This window comes from Neopelma chrysocephalum, unplaced genomic scaffold (genome assembly GCF_003984885.1).
Source record: "Neopelma chrysocephalum unplaced genomic scaffold, ASM398488v2 Primary Assembly neopelma1_45, whole genome shotgun sequence".
Lineage (NCBI taxonomy): Eukaryota > Metazoa > Chordata > Aves > Passeriformes > Pipridae > Neopelma > Neopelma chrysocephalum.
Genome location: NW_020897704.1, coordinates 8558359 through 8578537, shown reverse-complemented (window position 1 = coordinate 8578537; position 20179 = coordinate 8558359). Strand labels below are relative to the sequence as shown.

Here is a 20179-nt window from a genome sequence, read left to right as displayed (position 1 = left end):
TTGTCATAATATATGTGTCACATATGCATGTATTTCTTATTCATGCAGAAAAGGAAAAACAATTTTTAAATTAATACTAATTTAATCTCATACTTTAAAAACTAGTAAGCACTAAGTGAGAAGAAAGGGCTTAGTATGCTAAAAATATATAATGAAGAGTTTACACTCATTTACCCTGTAGCAGTAGGAGTGGATAGAGCCATAGAACCATTTAGATTGGAAAAGACCTTTAAGATCATCAAGTACAACTTAGTTAACCCAGCACTGCCAAGTCCACCACTAAACCATGTCTCTAAGTGGCATATCTACACATCTTCTAAAGACTTCCAGGGATGACGACTAAGCCACTTCCGTGGGCACTCTATATCAATGCTTGGCAACCCTTTCCCTGAGCAGATCGATGCAGTATCTTCTGTACATCTACTGGATACTACTTAAACCTCTATGTCATACTATCAGAGGATAATTCAAGCTAGAAGGGGTCTTAGGAGGTTTCTCATCAAACCTCCCACTCAAAGTAGGTTCAGCTACGAGGTCAGATCTGGTTACTCGGGATTAGCCAATCCTGAAAATCCCTACAAAGAGTACACCACCTTTCTGATGTCCTCGTAGTGTAAGCCTTGGAGTGGTGGGTATTGGGCGGAGGGGGCGGGTAGAGGGCGGTGGAAGGGGTGTTGTTGCTTTGCTTGTTTGATATTTTGGTTTTTTTCTTTTGCAGGGAGGTTGGACCAGATGATCCACTGTGACCAGATGATCCACTGTGGTCCCTTTCAACCTGACCCATTCTGTGATTTAACAACTAAAATACTATGATAGTATGATACTAAAGGCACTCTCTCTCCAATCCTAGTCCAATGGCCTAAACTCTACAGATGCTGGGCAGAGTTAGCCATAGGTTAGTAAGAGAAGCACATGCGTAAACCTTGGCAACACCAGAACCTAAAACTGCAACTGTTACATACTCACTAACAAGTGATAATGAACTAATTGCCATTTGGAAATTCTCTCCTTTATGCTTACACATCATCGTTAAAACTGAATACCACCTTGCATAATTTTTCAAATTCAGTATTAAGAACTGTGACCATGTTTCTTCAGTATATGGCAGACAGGATGGACATCACAAACCACAATGCACTGAATATGCTAAGCTGTCTCTTTTAGCCCCTGTGCAGTTGAAGAATTCCATTACCAGGGGACTATGAGAGTGGCAATGTCAGCATCCCTGCTTATAACAACACACTCAAAAAGCATTATTTGAAGATCAGTTTTCTGCCCTAGTTGCTCCTGAAATATATGACTTACAGATGGCAAAAAATGGGAACTATCAGCTAATTCTAGTCAAGCAGAAGCCATACTTCTAACTTGGCATGGGAACATTGAATTGCACAGGACAATTGGACAACCAGGACAAAATACTACTATTCAAGTGCATGTGCACTCTAGATATACATATCTAGAGAGATACAGTCCAACAAATGATACTGCTTAATGCATTTTACTATTTTCAAAAGAATGCCATAATACAGGAAAACTTTAGCACCAGATAAAGTTTCACAATGTTATAATCCCTTGAAAACAATGAGCTACTATAGAGAAAGCAATTAATTTTTAACCTCCTGTGTTCCACATTGGGGACTTAAATCCTAGACAAAAACTTCATATTTCAACGCAGCCATTATGTTCAAACTGTATTTCACACACATATAGAAAGAACTAAATGAAATTAGTATTTTGGGCTATTTTCATCATTTTCATAACAAAACAGCAAACTGTGACCACCCACCGACAATAATATGAAGAGCTGATGTTACTGGATCAGAAATGCCAACAGTTGAATAGCATATGCAATCTGTTGATCCTGAAAAACAAAAAACTAGAGATCAGTTTGTATCTTTGCAAAACAAGTATTATGGGCATGGTCCTCCAAAATAAAAGCATTACGTTCCTTTGGTTTGCCCCTTTCTATTTTACAGAACAAAGATACAAATATTATTATTTAAGTTGTAACATTTTCTCCCCAATGAGTACAAGTTATCTCTCTCCATACAAATAACAAACATTTTCACAATAAAAGCAATAAATATATAGCAGTTAGTGAAGGGCAGTAAGTTAATTTATATGGAATATTTTAGGATTATATTACAGCTTTTATATCAATTAAGGCAGGCATACACTGATTCTCCTTTCCTTATGATTTCTTGCTCATTGAGATCTCATGAAAAGAAGAGAGGTTGACTGGTCTCCTGTTTTTTCTGGTACTGATCTAAATTCCAGGATGTCAACATCCTCTCCTCCTTCAGTCTTAAACCAGAAACTTCTGCCCAGTTCTATTATTTGAAAATTAGTAAATACTTGCTTTCAGGAATTAGTTTCTAGATAGGAGAGCAAAATGGATAGAGATGTACCTTTACAGTCTTGATGCAAAATACCTACAAGAAGAAAGGGGGGAAGCTTTAGGTTTCACCTATGTGCTGTTTAGAAATGGACAATTCTCCCTGAGCCCTATAAAAAACAAGAGCCTAACGTAGGGATCTGGTTTCTACTCTGGAGCAGGGACTTGGAAGTCAGGTCCAGACATACAGAAGCATATTTGTTGCAGCACCTAACTCCAAATTTGTCTTATATTTTCTCCCATCACTTTCATGAAATTGAATTCCATCAAAGTCAAGGCCAGATATCTTCAAAGAAAAAAACCTTACTTTGTCCACATTCATGTTCTCAGATTTGCTACCAATACACTAGCTGAAGAGCAGCTCACGTACAGAGTACTTAATTTCTGAGGCCTAATCAAATTGAAACAGAAACTAAAACTGGAGGAATGAGCAATCATTATTTAAAAGCCACTTTTGGTTCTTTTTGACTTCAAAAACAGTCAGGGCATATGCAGTCAATAGGAGCAAAGACAATCCTTTTCCCTCCAATTCGCTTCTCAGAAAATGAACAACACTTCCCCTGCCTATGAATGGCACAACAGAAGCTTCTACCAAGTAAACACTATGCAGAAATCTGCCACAGTGAACAAGAAGTAGCTCCATGAGCCAATTAAAGAGAATTTAAATACAACAAAACTGCAGAACAAAAGAAACAGTGTGACTAAATAAATCTCTCGCTACAAGGCTGAGGTTCAAGATGGTGCAAGTGTACTATTACAGGCATATGCCATTGCACAGGAAACAAGACTCCAATTTCACTCAATGCCATAATAGACAAGGTGCACAGATGATGATCTCATGTCACATTTAGAGTTTTATAGCAAAAAATATTAAGTAGCATTTGGAAACTGAAGCTATACTTTACTGCCAAGTTTTTCAATTTCATTTTGCCTCCTAACTCGTGAATTTCAATTAGGTAGAAATAAAATTCTCACTACTTTTGAAAAGAAAAACAAACAAAGAAAAATTGGCCACTGAGAGATCTGACCGGAACTTCTGAATGTACAAGCCTAACACTTCATCCAACCTTTTTCATTTCTTCCAGATCTGTGTGCATTTTGCTCCTAGAATTACCTTAATCACATTTGTCTTGATGTAAACAGAGCTTTCAAGTAGTATTACACTACAGGTGGGAGGAGAAGAGGGTAATTCATGAAAGCTACATTTCAACACCAGAGGCTTATCTCCCTGTGATTTTCTGTAGTCATTAAAAAGTGATTCATCTGTTTGGCAATTACATAGAACTTATTTTCATTTCTATTCATTAACGAGCAAGGAAAGGCTAAAATTAAAACTGAAGTCTTAAATTAATTCCGAGATTCTAATATGGGAGACTGGGAAAGACGTCAAGACTTTTTACCAAGTGTCAAATCATCCCTCTTCCTCAGACATGACAGGGGACTATCAACTACAAACAGTAAATGTTTTTTTTTCCTCTCTCAGAGCTCATAGTATGGAGCAACAAAACCAGTGACACACTTACATGGAGGTAAGTACAGCATCCTTATATACCTGCCAAGAGAACATAATATCACACCTAGAATGAACCTAATGGACTAGTTTAAAGGGTTCATGATGACTAAGGATTTGAATCTTTTTAAATACTTTTTATCCAAACAAGAATTCTAGACCATTAGGTGGGTCTTCAACAGATGTGGAATCTATAGCTGCTGAAACAGCACTCAGAAGAGATGCACACACAAACCCCACCAAAATCTGGCTTATTTCATCAGTATATGTCTAATATGAAAAACAGGATTAGAATGCAAATACAGCTTGAATAATATTCCTTGATTAATAGTTTAGGATTGCCAGAGCACACAGTTTGGGCAAGAAGTTTCCACAGAGCGTGACTCTTGACTAGTGTTAGGCAGTGGCTGTTTTACGCTCTGGTTAAACCAACAGAAAAACTCTGCCATGCTCTGCCAGCTTTTCTTTGGAGATTTTTAATGGCAACAGCCTGAATGAAGGAAAATAAAAGAGGTTTTTATGGGTTGCACAGAACTATATGCAAATGTGAAGAAAGTAGTTGGACTGCTTGCTAACTGGGCCTTAATTCACTTAAAAAAACAACTTCAGTATAGAAACTAATTTTTGCATTGGTGTGCTAGTAGAGAAGAAAATCAGCATGCAAAGAAATGATTAAGTTTCAGGTTAAGGCACTTATACATAGCTATATGTGTGCATGTAACACAGCAGACAATAAATATGTCAAAGCTTCCATTCTGGTCAAGGACATCTTGTCAGGAATAGCTGATGGCAGCTTAAGCTTGATTCACACAGAGGCCTCACAGGGAGGGCCTTAGGAAGCAAGACGTCTGCATATGACAGGCAGATGCGATAGCAGATCAACAGGCTCTACTGACCAATTGATCAGAAGCCCCCTGGCTGTAACATGAGTTTAGATGTCTATCTCACTTGCAGACACCAAATGCAAACATGAAAATTTGAGTCTCAAGTTCAAACTGAAACTCACCCTAAGGAGATTAACTCCATTACCTAAAATGCCACCATCCACTAGTGTTCAAGTGCTGCAGACTACTCTGCTTGGCTTCCAACTGCTACTCTAGTACAATAACTGTCTTGCATAGGGCTAGTACATTTCAATGATGGTGGCACCTTGCCACCATATGTAGATAGCAGAATATCTGAATTCTCCCAGCTAAAGAAAGCTCTCATGCCAGATATTTTGGTGTTAGGAGCTTACTGAAAACATGAAGCCTGACCAAACCTGACAGAGTTCAAGCAGCATTTGGATGATACTCAGGCACATGGTATGACTCTTGGGGATGGTCCTGCGCAGGGCCAGGAGTTGGACTCGATGATCCTTGTGGATCCCTTCCAACTCAGCACATTCTGTGATTCTGTGAAGTATGCAGAGGGCATATCAACTTGTTTTTGTTAAAGTATAATTATTTGTAATCTTTACCAGACTTTATACATTTTCCTTGAAGTCTGTTTATTATTAGAAGGTACCTTACGGCCATATAGTTGTTATACAAGCAATTTCTTCTACGTTCTTTCCCTCCTCAAATATGAAAAATGAAATTTTTTAGATAAATACATTTAGTAATTTAAAAATTATCAAGGAAATCCTTCCTTTTAATTAATCACAAGGAGGAACGATCAAGATATATATTTATATTAGTAAAGAGCACGTACTCCCCATAAAATGTTTTTGCTAAAGCAATATTAAGGAAAGCAAAGTGATGGACTGCACCACACAGAATGTAGTACAGCTAAATCACTAGATTTCCCCTATAGATGTGAATATTGCTGGATATTTGTGAGTAGACAAGTCATGCAGACGTGCTCAGACACCAAGTCACAAGCTTTAAATCGGTCATAGAACCATCAAAGTGTTAAGCAAAACCAGATGATTTCCTCGTTGTATGGGAGAGTTCATGCCATTGATTCTGTGGACTAACAAAAAAAAAGTCAAAGTGCTAGAATTAATCATCTGAAATATGATTATACTACTAACTAAAAACTAGGTTTTCTTAAACCAAAACACACACATGGTGTGGGTGATAAATATTTATTTTTATGCTTTTATTGATGGAAAATGAAACAAATTACAAACAACTGGAAGTACTAAACTAAGCGGGTGACAGAAGCAAGTCAGCTAGATGCTGATCCTATGGAAAATAGTGAATTTAATAAAGAAACAGAAACACTTTTAGAGCTCATGAGCATTGCTCCATGTGAGTTACTCTTGACAAGGGCAGGTGCTCCCGCAACATACACAGAATCCTCAGACAAATCAATATGAGAACAAGATTCTGTACTGAAAACAGGAAGAACAGTAACTTCAGTGGGGTTCCCATACATGTGCAGTATTTTTGTGAAGTCATAGACAAAATGTCAGGTGAGTCACACTAATGACAGAGTAACTGCACATTCTTGGGTCAAACAGCATTTAGCATTTTGAAAAAATCCATAAAGTGATTTTTCTGGGAAGTGAGTTTTAAATGACAAGGACTTGGCACATTCAAAAATAAGGGGAGAAGCTACTGTTACAGGGACAGATGAATGGCCTGGGCTTACACTCATATTCCTACTCAAAGTTTTATACACTTTACTTTCTGCATCCAGAGACCGAGAAATCAAGTTTAACATCTGCAGAACGACAGACTGGCTTAAAAAGAAAGAGTTCAGAAGGATTTTGGTCTGGGATTTCTTGATAGATAATGACTTCAGCCTAAGTTCAGTAACACGGTATAACAAAAATGGATTAATCCAATAATGGCAAATTTAAGAGATGAAATTAATATCACAAGAATAAGTAATCTTGACTTAGTTGTCTCCACAGCAGGCCCACTATATTAAATGCAGTATTTAGCTCTAAGACTGCCATTTCAAGAAGTATAATGGATTTAAAATGCTGAAGGAGGAACATAAAACATTACACTTCAGATTTCAAAGATACACTGACCTATGAAATGAGATGCTAACTAAACAGCAAAGATCATTAAATATTACAAATGTAACTGAGAAGGCTGTGGACATATCACTTGGAGTAATTTAAAAAAAAAAAGATAGCTTTTATTGCTACGCTATAGCACATTTTCCAAGAGAATTTTTACACTCTACATGACAGCAATATGAGTCCAGTCATGCTTCATTATTTGACTTGAATCTGTTTTTTAAGTTTGTGAATGATCCTCCACCAGTTTTCTACACTCCCTTCAGACAGGAAGCCTGTGCCATCTTTAGCATTCTTAACTTCTACAGCTACACATCAACATGCAGATTATAATCATACTGCATGCTTCAATCCTAGACATTACAGAGTTGACCACCAAAAAAAATGAGAGTGATCTGGACGCACTAGGGGCCTAAAATCATTGTAGTTATTAACTCATGTCTACACTTTATTCAATCTTCTCTACTGCTTGGAAGAATTTTTCCCCTATCCTCAGGGTAGGTTGAAGATTTGGGTTTTGGAATAAATGCAATAGTATTATGTCACAGCACAGAATAAAGTGGGATGGGGTTTTTTTCTACCTGCTAAGATCATTAGAGTATTTAATCTAGTAAGTTCTTTTTAATTAAAGAGTCCTCTGACAGCAGTTGACAGCTTTGTCCTCCTATTCTGTGCCAAGTTTAATAAGAACAACGAGTTACTTTGGCTTACTCCAGAGGGTACAGTTGCAATACTAGAACATTTGGATGAAACCTCAGTGTTACATGCTGAACAGAAATGATTCTCTGTTTTTAAGTTCTATGGACACATACTACTACTTTGAATGCAGTGAGACTCCATGGCTGAACATGCTTTTAAGGGTAGGAAGACATAACCAGCTTCTAAGGCTGGGAGGAAGAAATAAGCAGACAGAGGTTTTCATAGGTGTGCTACAACCTCTAAGTACTCTTAACAGCAAATCCGTTTACAACGGCAATCAGTCAATTTCCACTGGCAGATTTGAAGAATGGCTGCAACTAAGAGAAATTCAGAAGTTAAAATTGCCATTTGAGTAGAAGCCTTTTATTCATATCAATAAAAACACAAGCTATTTCATAAAAATGTTCCATAAAGCATAAAAAAATCACTGAGTAAACTATCTCCATGTATCAGAAGACACAGAGAGCTTTAGATCTTAATCTCTAAACTATGGATAGTGTTTGTTTTAAATATCTATTAATGAGCTCTTAGGATTATTAAATAAAGGTGGGTTATAAAGACCCAGAAAGAACATAATGGATTAAGTTTTTCTAGATGGATGATTTGTATTTCGTTATTACTTTTGGTGTGCTGTATTTCAGGACTATCAGTTTAGTTTAAAAAAAAAAAGTCTTTTCAAGAATTTCACTTATTTTTGGAACAGACTTCTTGAACTAGTGATGGAACTAAGGTATCTGTTGGGGTCAATACATGGCTAGAACTCCATTATATCAAGCAAAGGTGAACCAAGAACAGCTTCATCAACAGCTGAAAAAAAATCAAAACAAAAAAAACAACTCTTGATGCTTTCATACTCAATTTAAAGTCTTTAATGTCTAGATGTGTTAAGAAAGGGTTAAGATTTGTTCAGTGATTTGACTACTTTTTTCAGTAAATAAGCATCTTCCCATATATACAGTAATGGATCATTCTAAATATTGCACAATATACAAGCAGGTCGAGATATATATTATCCTCTTCCAAAAAATGAATTAATAGAACTCTGAGACCAGCTTCCTTCTACACCACTATAAATAATTATTGAGGGATTTGAATAATGACTTGGAGAAAATATTTGAATTATAGCACTGACTACAAAGCTGTACCTCATGTTAGTTCAAGGAATAGAACATACAGTATACCTTCAAATAGCAAAAGTGTACAATGGAAAAACACAACAAACAAAACACTAAAATGTGTAAGAGAAGAAAGTGACTTGATACATGTTAACAAAACTAAAACATCAGTGAATCTCATACTTTTTGGGTGTAATTGGAAAAAAACGCATTAAGAAATTGTTGAAAAAGCAAGGTTAGTCTTTCCTAAGGATAAAGAAATAACTCTTAATATTGAGGTTCTGTTTTTTCAATTGTATCTTTTTATGGTCACATTATCACCAGAAGGCAAAATCTTCTGAAAATAATCATGTAAGCAAAAAATCTTTAGTTCAAGAAATTTTCCCAAATAAGAAAAAGGAAGAAAAGAACACTTCAAATTCTCTTCTTGTGAATTTTGTTACACAAACTGACTTTAATACAAATAAAATCGGGATATACTTAAATACAGTAATTCTGTTATACAGAACCCTTAATGTGCTAGCTAACAAGGAGAGTGCAAAACCGTAACAGGATATTCACACTGCAACTTTTAGATAACTAACACTTATTGTACTGCAAGCAGAAAAGATTAAGCTTCTTCCAAGCAACAATTCAGATCATTTGGATTTGGATACATTCTTCAAAAAGATGTAAGGAGCGTAACATTAGTCACCTAAAGCCACACTACTTCCTTTGGTGTATTTTTACAACCTGTGCTAAATTTTCTCATAAAACTTTATTTTAATTCTAATCAGAAGATCATAATGTTTACTTCACATCCCAGTTCTTTATTTCAAAGCTCAAGCATCAGACAAGAAAAAGAGAACAACATAGAATAGACACTGAACCATCCATCTGTCTCTCTACAGAGACCTCAAAATTACAGATAAAGAGTTGTTAAATAGTTGCAACACACAGTCCAGGAGGAGAGAGTCATGTTTTAAGTCCCCTTTTGAAGGAACCTTTGAGGACCAAATGGGCAGGGTGAGGTAACACCTGGGACACTAGATGTAAAACAGCAAAACTGATCCAAAGAGTACCTTCATTGTCAATAAAAATAACAGTAATGAAATCACTAAAGACCTCAATTTGAAGAATGAGTTCTCTCAAATGACAGTAGTCAGGATGGCCTGAAAAAGTGGCTGACATGGAGAACTGTGAATGTATAGCACCTCTGACAATGGGCAGAAACTGCAACGTGGTCTGGAAACAAAACTGTTCCTCAGCTGTAGTTGCCCTATACTTGCTGTGATAACAAATGGAGGAAAAGAGAGAGAAGAAATCTTAGCATTTGTTTGGAACTTGCCAGACCAGTGGGAGGTTCTTATTACAATTCTAACTAAATTTGTGGAGCATTTTGAACTGGAAAAATATTTATCAGGTTTATCTGTTCAGTAAATTCCACTCATTAATGTGTTCAGAAGAGTACTACTGTTGACATTTTAGCTCACATTAACAAACAATAAGCCACAAAAAAAGAAGTAGTAAATTAATTCTGAAGTCACACATCAAGATTTTACTTCCTTTACAAAATATTCTTCCTAAATAAAATTGCACGTGATCAGTAATTATATCTGGATACAAACAGCTTTAGTTAGGTGCCTTTATGGAATATCATTGCTCAGCTCTTACATTTAGGCCTAAATTCAAGAAGTTATGAGTAAGAAAAAATATCAGGAAATAATGAATAAATTAAACTGAAAGTTAACCCTTTCTTACCAGCAGGAATTATGCCAATCCTTATATTGCACTGGACTAACGATGCTTTGGGATTATTTTGGTCTATGCCAGAGTCCTTCTGAATTCTTCCAATGAGACCATGCATCACTTCACTGAACATGCCGTCCCCACCAACACAAACAACACTGCCAGGAAACACAAATTAGAATGCACACTAACAGTCAATAAACAACACGGCAAGTGTTCTACTTAGGGCATGCACTGGGCACATCAAAAATAGTTGTTCTATTCTCCTCCTCCATTTTTACAGAATATAGTAGCCCACAGTCAATTGGCAATTAACAAAAAGCAGAAAAAAAAATTCAAGCTACACAACTGCAAATGCACCTAGATGTATCTGTAACGTTAGGAAAAAATGTTGGAATGCAACCTACAAAAATCTTTATTCTCTACTGCTGTGTGCAGACAGACAAATATCAGTGGAAATTCACTATACAAATAAAACACTGAACAGGACTGTACATACAGCTTTCTAAGTACACAAAATGGAAATAGGGTACCCTTACTAAAAAGGGAAAAGTTAATATTTGCCACTTCTGGCAAAAGTATATTTTACACAATTTAATAGGGAGGTACATTATATGAAAGTCAAAAAGCAGAAGTGCATGCCTGCATGCTCTTTTGAACATGCTGAGAGCCCATCAAACAGACAGAAGTCATGTATATCTACATAACCATTCATAATGAAACAGAGTTCTGAATGTTACCAGATGCAAAACTTTGTTTTGCAAATTTAATTCAGGTCAGAGCTGGTGCAGCAGCTACACAGATCCTCAATATGTTAAAGCTCAGCAGAGAGTCCACAGCCAAGCAAATACTAGGAAGTAAAAGACTATTTTACAGCACTATACATTTCACGAACAATAATCAAATGTACACCCTGAACTCTAAAAGCATGGACATTCTTTACCTGAAAAACTATTTTAAATACACTTTAAAGGAACACATGAGAAACCCAAAGTTCTATATGTGGTCCCTAGCAAACAAGCTTAAGAATGTCTACTGTCACCTATAGCAATAATTTCCAACTCATAAACTAATACTCTTTTATATCATCAGCAACAGATATTGCAGAGTGAGTGCGTATTTCATAGGACAAGTTAATTTATCTCATTTTTAAGTATACATGATTTAAATGCAGTTACTGTTGTATTTTCAGCTGAAGGAAAGCTTGAACAAAGCAGTCATTTTTTTTCATGAATGGGGAGGACAGTCTTAAAAACATACAGTGTGCAACTCTAAGTCAAGACCCCGGAGACTGTGAGAGAAGGCAAAAAGGTTATTTGTTTTCCATTTTTACAATTTTTTTCTCTTCCAATAGCCTATTAGATAATTATATAATATCCATTATTCCTCAACTTTAGCTTGTCTTATCTTTCTCTGCAGACTCAAAAAAAGAGGTTAAGTGGCCAAAAATTTCCAGGTCAGTAACAAAGTTAATGTTGTCTCAGTATAATGTGCTCAAAGCCCCATCCAACCTGGCCTTGAACACTTCCAGGGATGGGGCATCCACAACTTCTCTGGGCAACCTATACCAGTGCCTCACGACCCCCAAAGTAAAGAATTTCTTTCTTATACCTAATCTAAACCTGCCTTCCTTCAGTTTAAAACAATTACCCTTTGTCCTATCACTACATGCCCCTGTCTTGCAACAATCGTGGGTAGAGCCCTTCCCAAATCTTTGTTCGCGATGCCTAGCCATGATGATGACATGCCCCTGTGAAATGTGCCTCTCCAGCCTTCTTGTAAGCCCCCTATAGGTACTGGAAGGTGCTCTAAGATCTCCCCAGAGCCTTCCCTTCTCCAGGCTGAACAACCTCAGCTCTCTCAACCTGTCTTCATAGCAGAGGTGCTCCAGCCCTGCGATCACCTTCTCGAACAAATAGTATATCCAGGCTCAGAGGTGACAATTCTATGAATGTCTATACCTATCAAGGGTAAATACTGATAGATAAAGAACTTCACATATGCAATAACAGCATGACCAAATCCATTGCAAACATCAGATGACCAATGTACAAGTCACAAATGTGCAAACTGCATGTGTGAAGGCTCCTAGTGAAGAAAATCTGAAAGAGATATCTTTTTACTTTTTGGCTTTATTTTACTAATAGACTAGCATTTCACTTTTTGGAGAGATGATAACAGTAAATGACATATGCTAGAGTACTTCAGGAGAAGCTAGTCCACAAGACAAATGAGTTTTAAAAGATGTATGGTCCCTTTTAATCTCAACCATTCTGTGAACTAATTCAAAAACTAGGAAAAAACCCCAGCCAGAAACTGTTCTACAAAGGCTTGTGCAACAGGATAAGGAACCACAGTGATACACTTCACTTATTTTAAACGTGGCTTTTACCTGCACAATATTACAGCATGCTCTCATTGTTCCTCACAATGATCTACAACAGTCTGCTATATAGTAACCAAATGAACATTTTAAGTAACTGTGCTTAGAGAGAAGCTGTTCTGCCACTGAGCTATTAGGTCAGTACACTCACTGTAAGAAATTCTTATAAGGCGAACTAGGAAGAACAAACAGGAAACGCGCAAGAATTTTAAATAAGCTACCTCAAGTAAAAACATCTGAAAACAAGTGAAGTGATTATCATTAAGAATCCTATGTTTAGTTGCAGAATTCCATGTATGGGTTTGCCTAACAGGGAATCTGGAGGTTAAATGCAGAAATTCATCACTGAATGAAGGTGAAGCCACTTATCAGAACCAGTCTAAGAGGACACCTCAATGACAATTACATGTAGGAATACAAAGAATCTTTTCCTGTATGTAAGCAAATTCAGCCAAACTTGAAGAAACACACACATTTATGTGGTTAAACCTTTTTTAAAATGTTCCAGTTGACCACTTGACCTGTTATTTAAAAAGTAGTTTTAGTACAAGATCTCCTTCCTAACACCACTGTTGACCACAGAGAAGGACTTGTACATGATGGACAAAAATCAGACAGTCTGCAGTTCCCAGCCAACTGCCATTCAGGCTCAGTCTGGGAATAGAAGAATCATAAGATTCCAAAAAGATGCAGTTCTCTGGCCTATTAGTGTATCTTGGCATGTTAGAGATAGAAAACCAAAAAGCCCCACCAAAGAAAAAAATTTAAAAATTCTACAATACAAGACCTTGAATCTGCAAAAACCACTTCAGATACCACCGCAATTGGTCACTGCCAATCATTTTAAAAAACCAACTTGCTAGTAGTGGACAGGGGCTCATCTGCCTCCCTTTCTGCTCTGTATTGGAATTTCACCAACCATTAGTATACTTATCTCAAATCACAAGTCAAATGAAAAAGGGAAAACCTTAACTAACTAGTTTTTTATAGGATCAAGGTCTCCCCTCCCTGCACTTCTGAAAAATTAAGAAAAATCCCAGTATAGACAAAACTGCTTTTTTAAAGTCAACTCATTTTAAAGCAGGTGAAGTCTGGGAACATCATGCCCTTACTTGATATATAGATCTGCTCCCCTAGCAAAACTACTCTGAAAAGACAGAACGTATTTTATTTTTGCAACTTACCAGTTTAAAGGTACCTGTCAGCAGGCACAAAATACTATTTTAAAATACTGTAGTTATGAGAGTTTATCTGCATAGGTTCTGCATAAATTTTCAAGATTTTCCAGACATGTAACTTATTTCATGTCATTAACTGGAAACTGAAATGACTAGCTTATTTATTAAAATATTCTGCTTTTACAGCAGATTTAATAATGGAATGCAAGATAACCATTCAGTCAGCTCCTCTTTTAAAACAGTAACTCCACAACAGAACATATGCAAATAAAGCCAAATGATGTAGCCATTATTTAACAGCCACACAGAGCAAGAGGAACTACCTGAAATATTTCTAAACAGTCCATGTTTTTCTACACATAGGCTGAATGCCACTAGTGCAGTGTTCTGAACTCCTGTGTATGTCAAGATCACAAAACATTTCAGGGTAGTTTTTGAGCTATCACAGAATGCTCAACTAAGCAGAATTAATCTTACATTCATCTTTTGAACACAAATCTCATGCCAACATTGTTATATTATGCTTGAATATATTGTGTATTGAACAAGTTTACAGAAACAATTTAGTTTTCTCTTGATACTCCTAAATGGGGATCTCCTACAGAAAGGAACATGCCCCAGGACTATCAGCAATGAAGGCTACCATTTTAAATTAGATACAAGAACAGGCAGATTACATAACATATCAGCTTTAAAAGAATAAAAAAAAGGCTAATGAAGTTACTTACCCATCATATTTATAAATATTAACTTCAAATAAATTGTCCTTAGCATGGTTAGCATGTTCAGTTACTGTGAAGAAATAAACCACATTGAAATTTACTATTAAAAATACTATCATAAAATAATTTATAATATACAATTATAAAAATGAATTCATTAATAACCATGATTCTATTACCAATGTGACCATAAAACAGCATGTGATAAAATGTATTTTGAAAGATTATGCCAGGGAAGGAATTGAAAGAGGCATGCACTGCAGTACATATGGAAAAAATATTTCATTAAAAATTGTGCAAATGAATATTTGGTTTTACCAGTGAAACTGAAAAAGAGAAGAAAGGCAGTATTTTATAAATTAAGAGCTCAAACAGTTCAGAAGCAACAGAAGTTTTAGTTTAGTAAGCAGAATGTTGATATAAGGTTGCAATTATTTGGCTATCTATGCTTTAATCAGGAAAATTCTCTACCACTTTGTTTCATTTCCTTAGTAAGAAAAGGTAAGTTACAGAAAGAACTTTAGCTACTCAAGGATGTTTTAAAGGATTCGTATTGTGTTTATTAAGAAATTAAAACATTAATTACTTACTAACAACATCAGTGGATATAGAAGCCAAACTGAAGAGTGGGGCAACTTTCTGTTCATAAATCCTCTTCCCTTGTCTTTTTCCTCCATAAGGATTAATATACACAAGCAACTGCTTTGGTCTAGACTCTGTAGTAAGGAAAAATATTACAGTATACTGATTTTGTACACAAAACAAAAATTCAACAAGCCATACAAAAACAAACCTATTAATATCAAAGTGGTCACAGCATAAAAGACTTAGAACTTTTTATTAACTATTGTAATTCTTTTAATAAAGAGCTATAAAATCCTGCTTCATCTGTCCTCTTTATTATAATGAGGATACTGACAGTACTGAACAATTGTTAATAAGACAGGAGGAGGTAAAATTCAGAATAATTTCTTCTGAATGCATATCTCACATTCTTATGCATCATTCTTGCAGTACCTTCCCACCATATTAGTAAAACTAATTAATTAGTATCCCAGCACACAAGGCTAGAAGGATAGCAATAGGAAAGGCACTTGTAAGTGAAGCAAAAGTAGAAATACTTTAACATTATTTCAACTATCTTCCAGCTTTAATAACATATTTAAAATGCATTTCCTTTCTGTGATCAAGTCACAATAAGAATACCTCACAAAATTACATGCTGCACAGCAAGTGTTTGCCCTACAGTGTAACCCCTTCCCCCTCCCGAAACACCTTTGATATTACTTCCTCAAGTTTTCCCAAATAGTTATGGATTTACATTGGTAATGGCAATGAAAACAATTACTACACTTCTGTATTAACAGATATACAAAATAGTAATGCTTGCTGCACCTAGAGAACCTTCCTTTTTTATGAAACAGAAAAAAACTTATAACATGCATACTTCCTCAGATGGCATTCTAAAGTATTATCATTTTAAAAGGAAAGTTATATTAGAATTGTTAGATCAGCACACTTTTACAAGTCCACCCGCTAGACATTTTGAACAGTTTAAATCTGCCACACGCTCAAGGCACTATTCACCCTCTCTGAGAATTTGTTCCCTTTTCTGAAATATTTTTTTACCAATAAAATGAACAATTGCACTCAAATGGAGTTGACTGCTCAGGCCACATTTCTCACAGGTGTACTGAATGGGTGCACAAACCTCATTTTTTGAAAAAGACAGATACCTTGTGTAACGTATATAAAACAAAAACACTAAAAAGAATCTTCCTGTTGCCAGTTCATTACAGTTTTTCTTAAATATCCATTTTTATTCTGTGAACCTTAAGTACTTGCTTGAGTCACATTGTAGGTGTACTTGCATCCAGCCCCTTTTCCAGCTCTATATCTCAGACGGACCTCAGACCTATGCTGTAGGTAGCTCATCTCTAGTCCTGTCTCCAGCTCCGGCTGCTCCGCTCTGGCCTCCCTGGACGGACCCAATTACTTGATCTCACCTGGGCTGTAAAATCAGACCTGGTTTTATCCCCATTCCTGTTCTTCCCACCCTGTCCAAATACAGAGGGACTGCATCCTGGTCAGCATGGGCACCACCTGTGCTATGGCCATCCTTGACGTCCTTTCTGCCATGGAGTTACTCTGCTCCTGCCACCCACTGACATCTATCAAGGTATCTCTTTCAGGAATAACTCCTGCAAAACTACTTTTAACCTTCAAGAAGTAGATGTCCAAGAGTCTCAGAAATGATTAATGGGAACTCTTACTACATAAGGCACATTTTGTTGATGAGAGAGTCTGGAAAGGTGAAACACACACAAAAAGCCACCCATAAATCTTAAAATTGCTACAATCCTTGTCCTCAAATCCCTGCAGTTTACATCTGCCCTTTACTTTCTCCAAAGCCTCTGCTATGCTTGTAATGTGTCCCTATGTTGGGAAAATAATATGTATCTGGGCAAAATTATATGACACCTATAGTCCTACTAAACACTCAGTACAACCTAGTGAATATGCAAAACAGAAAAGCAGTGATAAGGAGACACTTCAACTCTTGACTCCCTTGATTTTTGAGCATCAGTTGCTCTTAAGAGTTCAGAAAAGCAGATATATCAAAATTATACTGATTGATGTACAACCCTGCAAAATGACAGTGCAAATGTTCACAGTTTATTCAAACTTACTCTGCATTTCAAGTAATTCTTTCAGCGCCTGTATCCACTGATTACATAAGTGCTCATCAACACACCAAAAAGTCACATCACTGCACCGCCAGCGGTGATTTCGGGCTTTCTTCACATAATACACTATTTAAATTTAAAAAAAAGAAAGGGAAAAAAAAAACCAACAAAAAGGCATAATAAGACAGTTCCACGAAATGACAAATGCATTTCAGAAATAACCAACCTTTGGAAAAAAGTGGCAATTAATCTCCACTAAACACTTCTGTAAATGACAGAAGCATTCAGAGTGTGAACAGGACATTCGTAAAAAGTCCACTTGCTGAGGTCATTACCTTATAGCAGACACCCAAACATTGACTTCTTTTTAAAGCAAATACAAGTCATTTTTCATAAACTTATTATAGCCATACTTATACAAAAGTTCACTGAGCTTATATAATATTTTATCAGTCTTGAAGTCTGCAATGTCTACATAATATAAAATGCCACAAGCTTAAGAACACAAGCCAGACTGACATCAGCTCTCCTGTAACCAAGAGGGTGAATTTAATTTCATAAAGCTGAAATTTGAGAAAAAAAGATTTAGAGTTTTCTTGTGCATTAAGAACTAGGTTGGTGAGACAAGTATACTTACCTTTTTATCTACAGTATCTCCAGTTACTCTTACTGGAGGACTAAATGTGAGGAAAATACTCTGCAACATAACATTTTGGCATGGGAGCCATCACATTTGCCCCATCTTTGCAACACAGAAGTCACCACTCTTTTCCCAACACTAACAGACATTTATTTCAAGTACTTTGTTTTAAAAAATGCAGTCAATAATACAAAGAACCTTCTCGTGCACACATTCTGATGGCTAGGGATAATTTAAAAAGTCCAAACATTCAGGACTCATTTTTTCAGCCTCTCTTGGCTTTCTAGTCAAGTAATAGAAAGCAAGTGTCCTGCTGCAGAGTCATATAATAACTATTTTCCAAAATAAGGACCTTTAAATGTAAACTGACAGATTTTGGGGGGGGTTCTTTTGTTTGTTTTTGTGGGGCTTTTGCTTGCATTTATTTTGGTCTTTCTTTTTTTTTTTCCTTGAGGGGGAGGGTTGTTTCATTGAGTATTTTTAAACATAACATTTCTGTTAAAAAAAATTTATCTGAGGATTCATTTTGAGCCTGCCTTAAAGTACCTTCAGTAAAGTAACTAGCACAAGCACTGTTATTTGCCTTACCTGTGAAAGCATGTAGCTTTGTCATCTTTTGCCATTTGCCAATGTTACGCTGTTTCTTGTTAAGTTCAGTTTCTTCCACAGAAATGATCTCAGAGATTGGTACAAAACAGTTTTCTGTGGGAACACAAGATCTTACACATTAACATCTTCAAACAGCACCCAAATGATTATTTCTACACCTAATATGATATAGGCATATGATTACAGCAGCTGCTCAATAAGCACAACCGAGAGCATAATTAGGAATTTGCTGAATATTTTCAATTTTCTTTTGCCTTTAGTCAAAGAACATAACCCATAACCACCTCTGAGGTACCCCTAATTTCTCAGAAAATTAGATACTTTATATATAAAAATATTTCTGCATGAAGCCAAAATCCAGCAACACTGATTTCAGAGTAATTAAATTTCCCCTTCAATAAGGTCTCATCCAGATATTTGACAGTGAATAGCACAAGCTATTTCAAAGAATGTGCAACTAAATCTAGTGCAGAGACTACAGAGACTATTTGTTATTCACAAGTAAGTAGCTGGCTTATGAAAGAAGGGCATTCATATGAATTCTTAAGGTTCTAAATCCCACCAAGCTTTTAAACTTTTGGATCTACTAAGAAGAAAATTCTAGATGTTACTTTTATGTAGTGTTAAATATATTGCCCTGGTATCAACTTCAAAACCCTTGTTTTTCAGAATTGAAGGCCTCTTGCTCTTAGACTATGAAAGAATTTCCTCCACCCTCACTCTGTTTTCTCTTATAGTTCCTGGACATCTTCTCAGACTTCTTAACTCCTGTCAAACTGAGGGTTTTACCTCATTTTCATTACTGATTTCAACACTGCTCTGCTTTCACCTCATCTCAGAAAAAGAGTGGAACTGAAAATGCATGCTTTTTATTTCTGCACAAGCAAGTGCTCACTGTATATAAACACATGTAAAAAGACATATTATTATGATAATATGTAAGTAATCTCTTATATAACAATACTTGTTTCTTTCATATATACATAGAGAAAAATACTGAGATATAAAGAGATACTAAACACATAAAATACAGACATTACTACCATTATTAATGGGGTTTATCCTACACTTCATTTTCCTCTGCTTTGCAGAAGTACAATGGTAGAAGCTAGGAATGTAAAATCAGCAAAGTTTTCCTGACCTCTTCACAGTGATGAGTACAATTCATTGCCACTAGTTCAACTTTATTATTTCTTCCCCGTCCTATTTAGTTGTTTTAGTCAATAGAGTCATTACCTATTGTCACATCTACTGACCAACTGTGGACTACTCACACAAGGGTTTTTCCCCCCCTTTACAGGTGTTTTAGCATTTGACGTGATTTATGCTCATTTAGTGATTTTGTCTTCTCAGAGGTTTTTAGCATGACTCAAAGGAAATGTAGCCTTCAAACTTTACACTGAGGTCTTTTAGGAATTTGGCTGTATTTGAATGTTTCAGCTACTTAAAAACAAATTTCAGCTTATAATAATTGCATTTCCCATACAAAAGGTATGATAGGGAAGTACAGCAGTCACAGAATGTCTTTATAAAGATCCAGCAGAAGAGGTGAACTCT

At 36.1% G+C, this 20179-nt stretch overlaps 1 protein-coding gene across 3 annotated transcripts in view; it reads right to left on the bottom strand.

The window, feature by feature from the left end:
• The window catches only part of CERK (ceramide kinase), a 40880-nt gene that overhangs the window by 13319 nt on the left and 7382 nt on the right, over nt 1-20179 (bottom strand). For all 3 annotated transcript variants that reach the window (XM_027679262.1, XM_027679264.1, XM_027679263.1), the window contains exons 2-7: nt 18602-18715; nt 17377-17499; nt 15277-15402; nt 14693-14756; nt 10416-10561; nt 1787-1861 (exon numbers count right to left, since the gene is read on the bottom strand). In XM_027679262.1, the coding sequence (XP_027535063.1) occupies nt 1787-1861; nt 10416-10561; nt 14693-14756; nt 15277-15402; nt 17377-17499; nt 18602-18715 (648 nt within the window). The remainder of the gene's footprint in view (nt 1-1786; nt 1862-10415; nt 10562-14692; nt 14757-15276; nt 15403-17376; nt 17500-18601; nt 18716-20179) is intronic.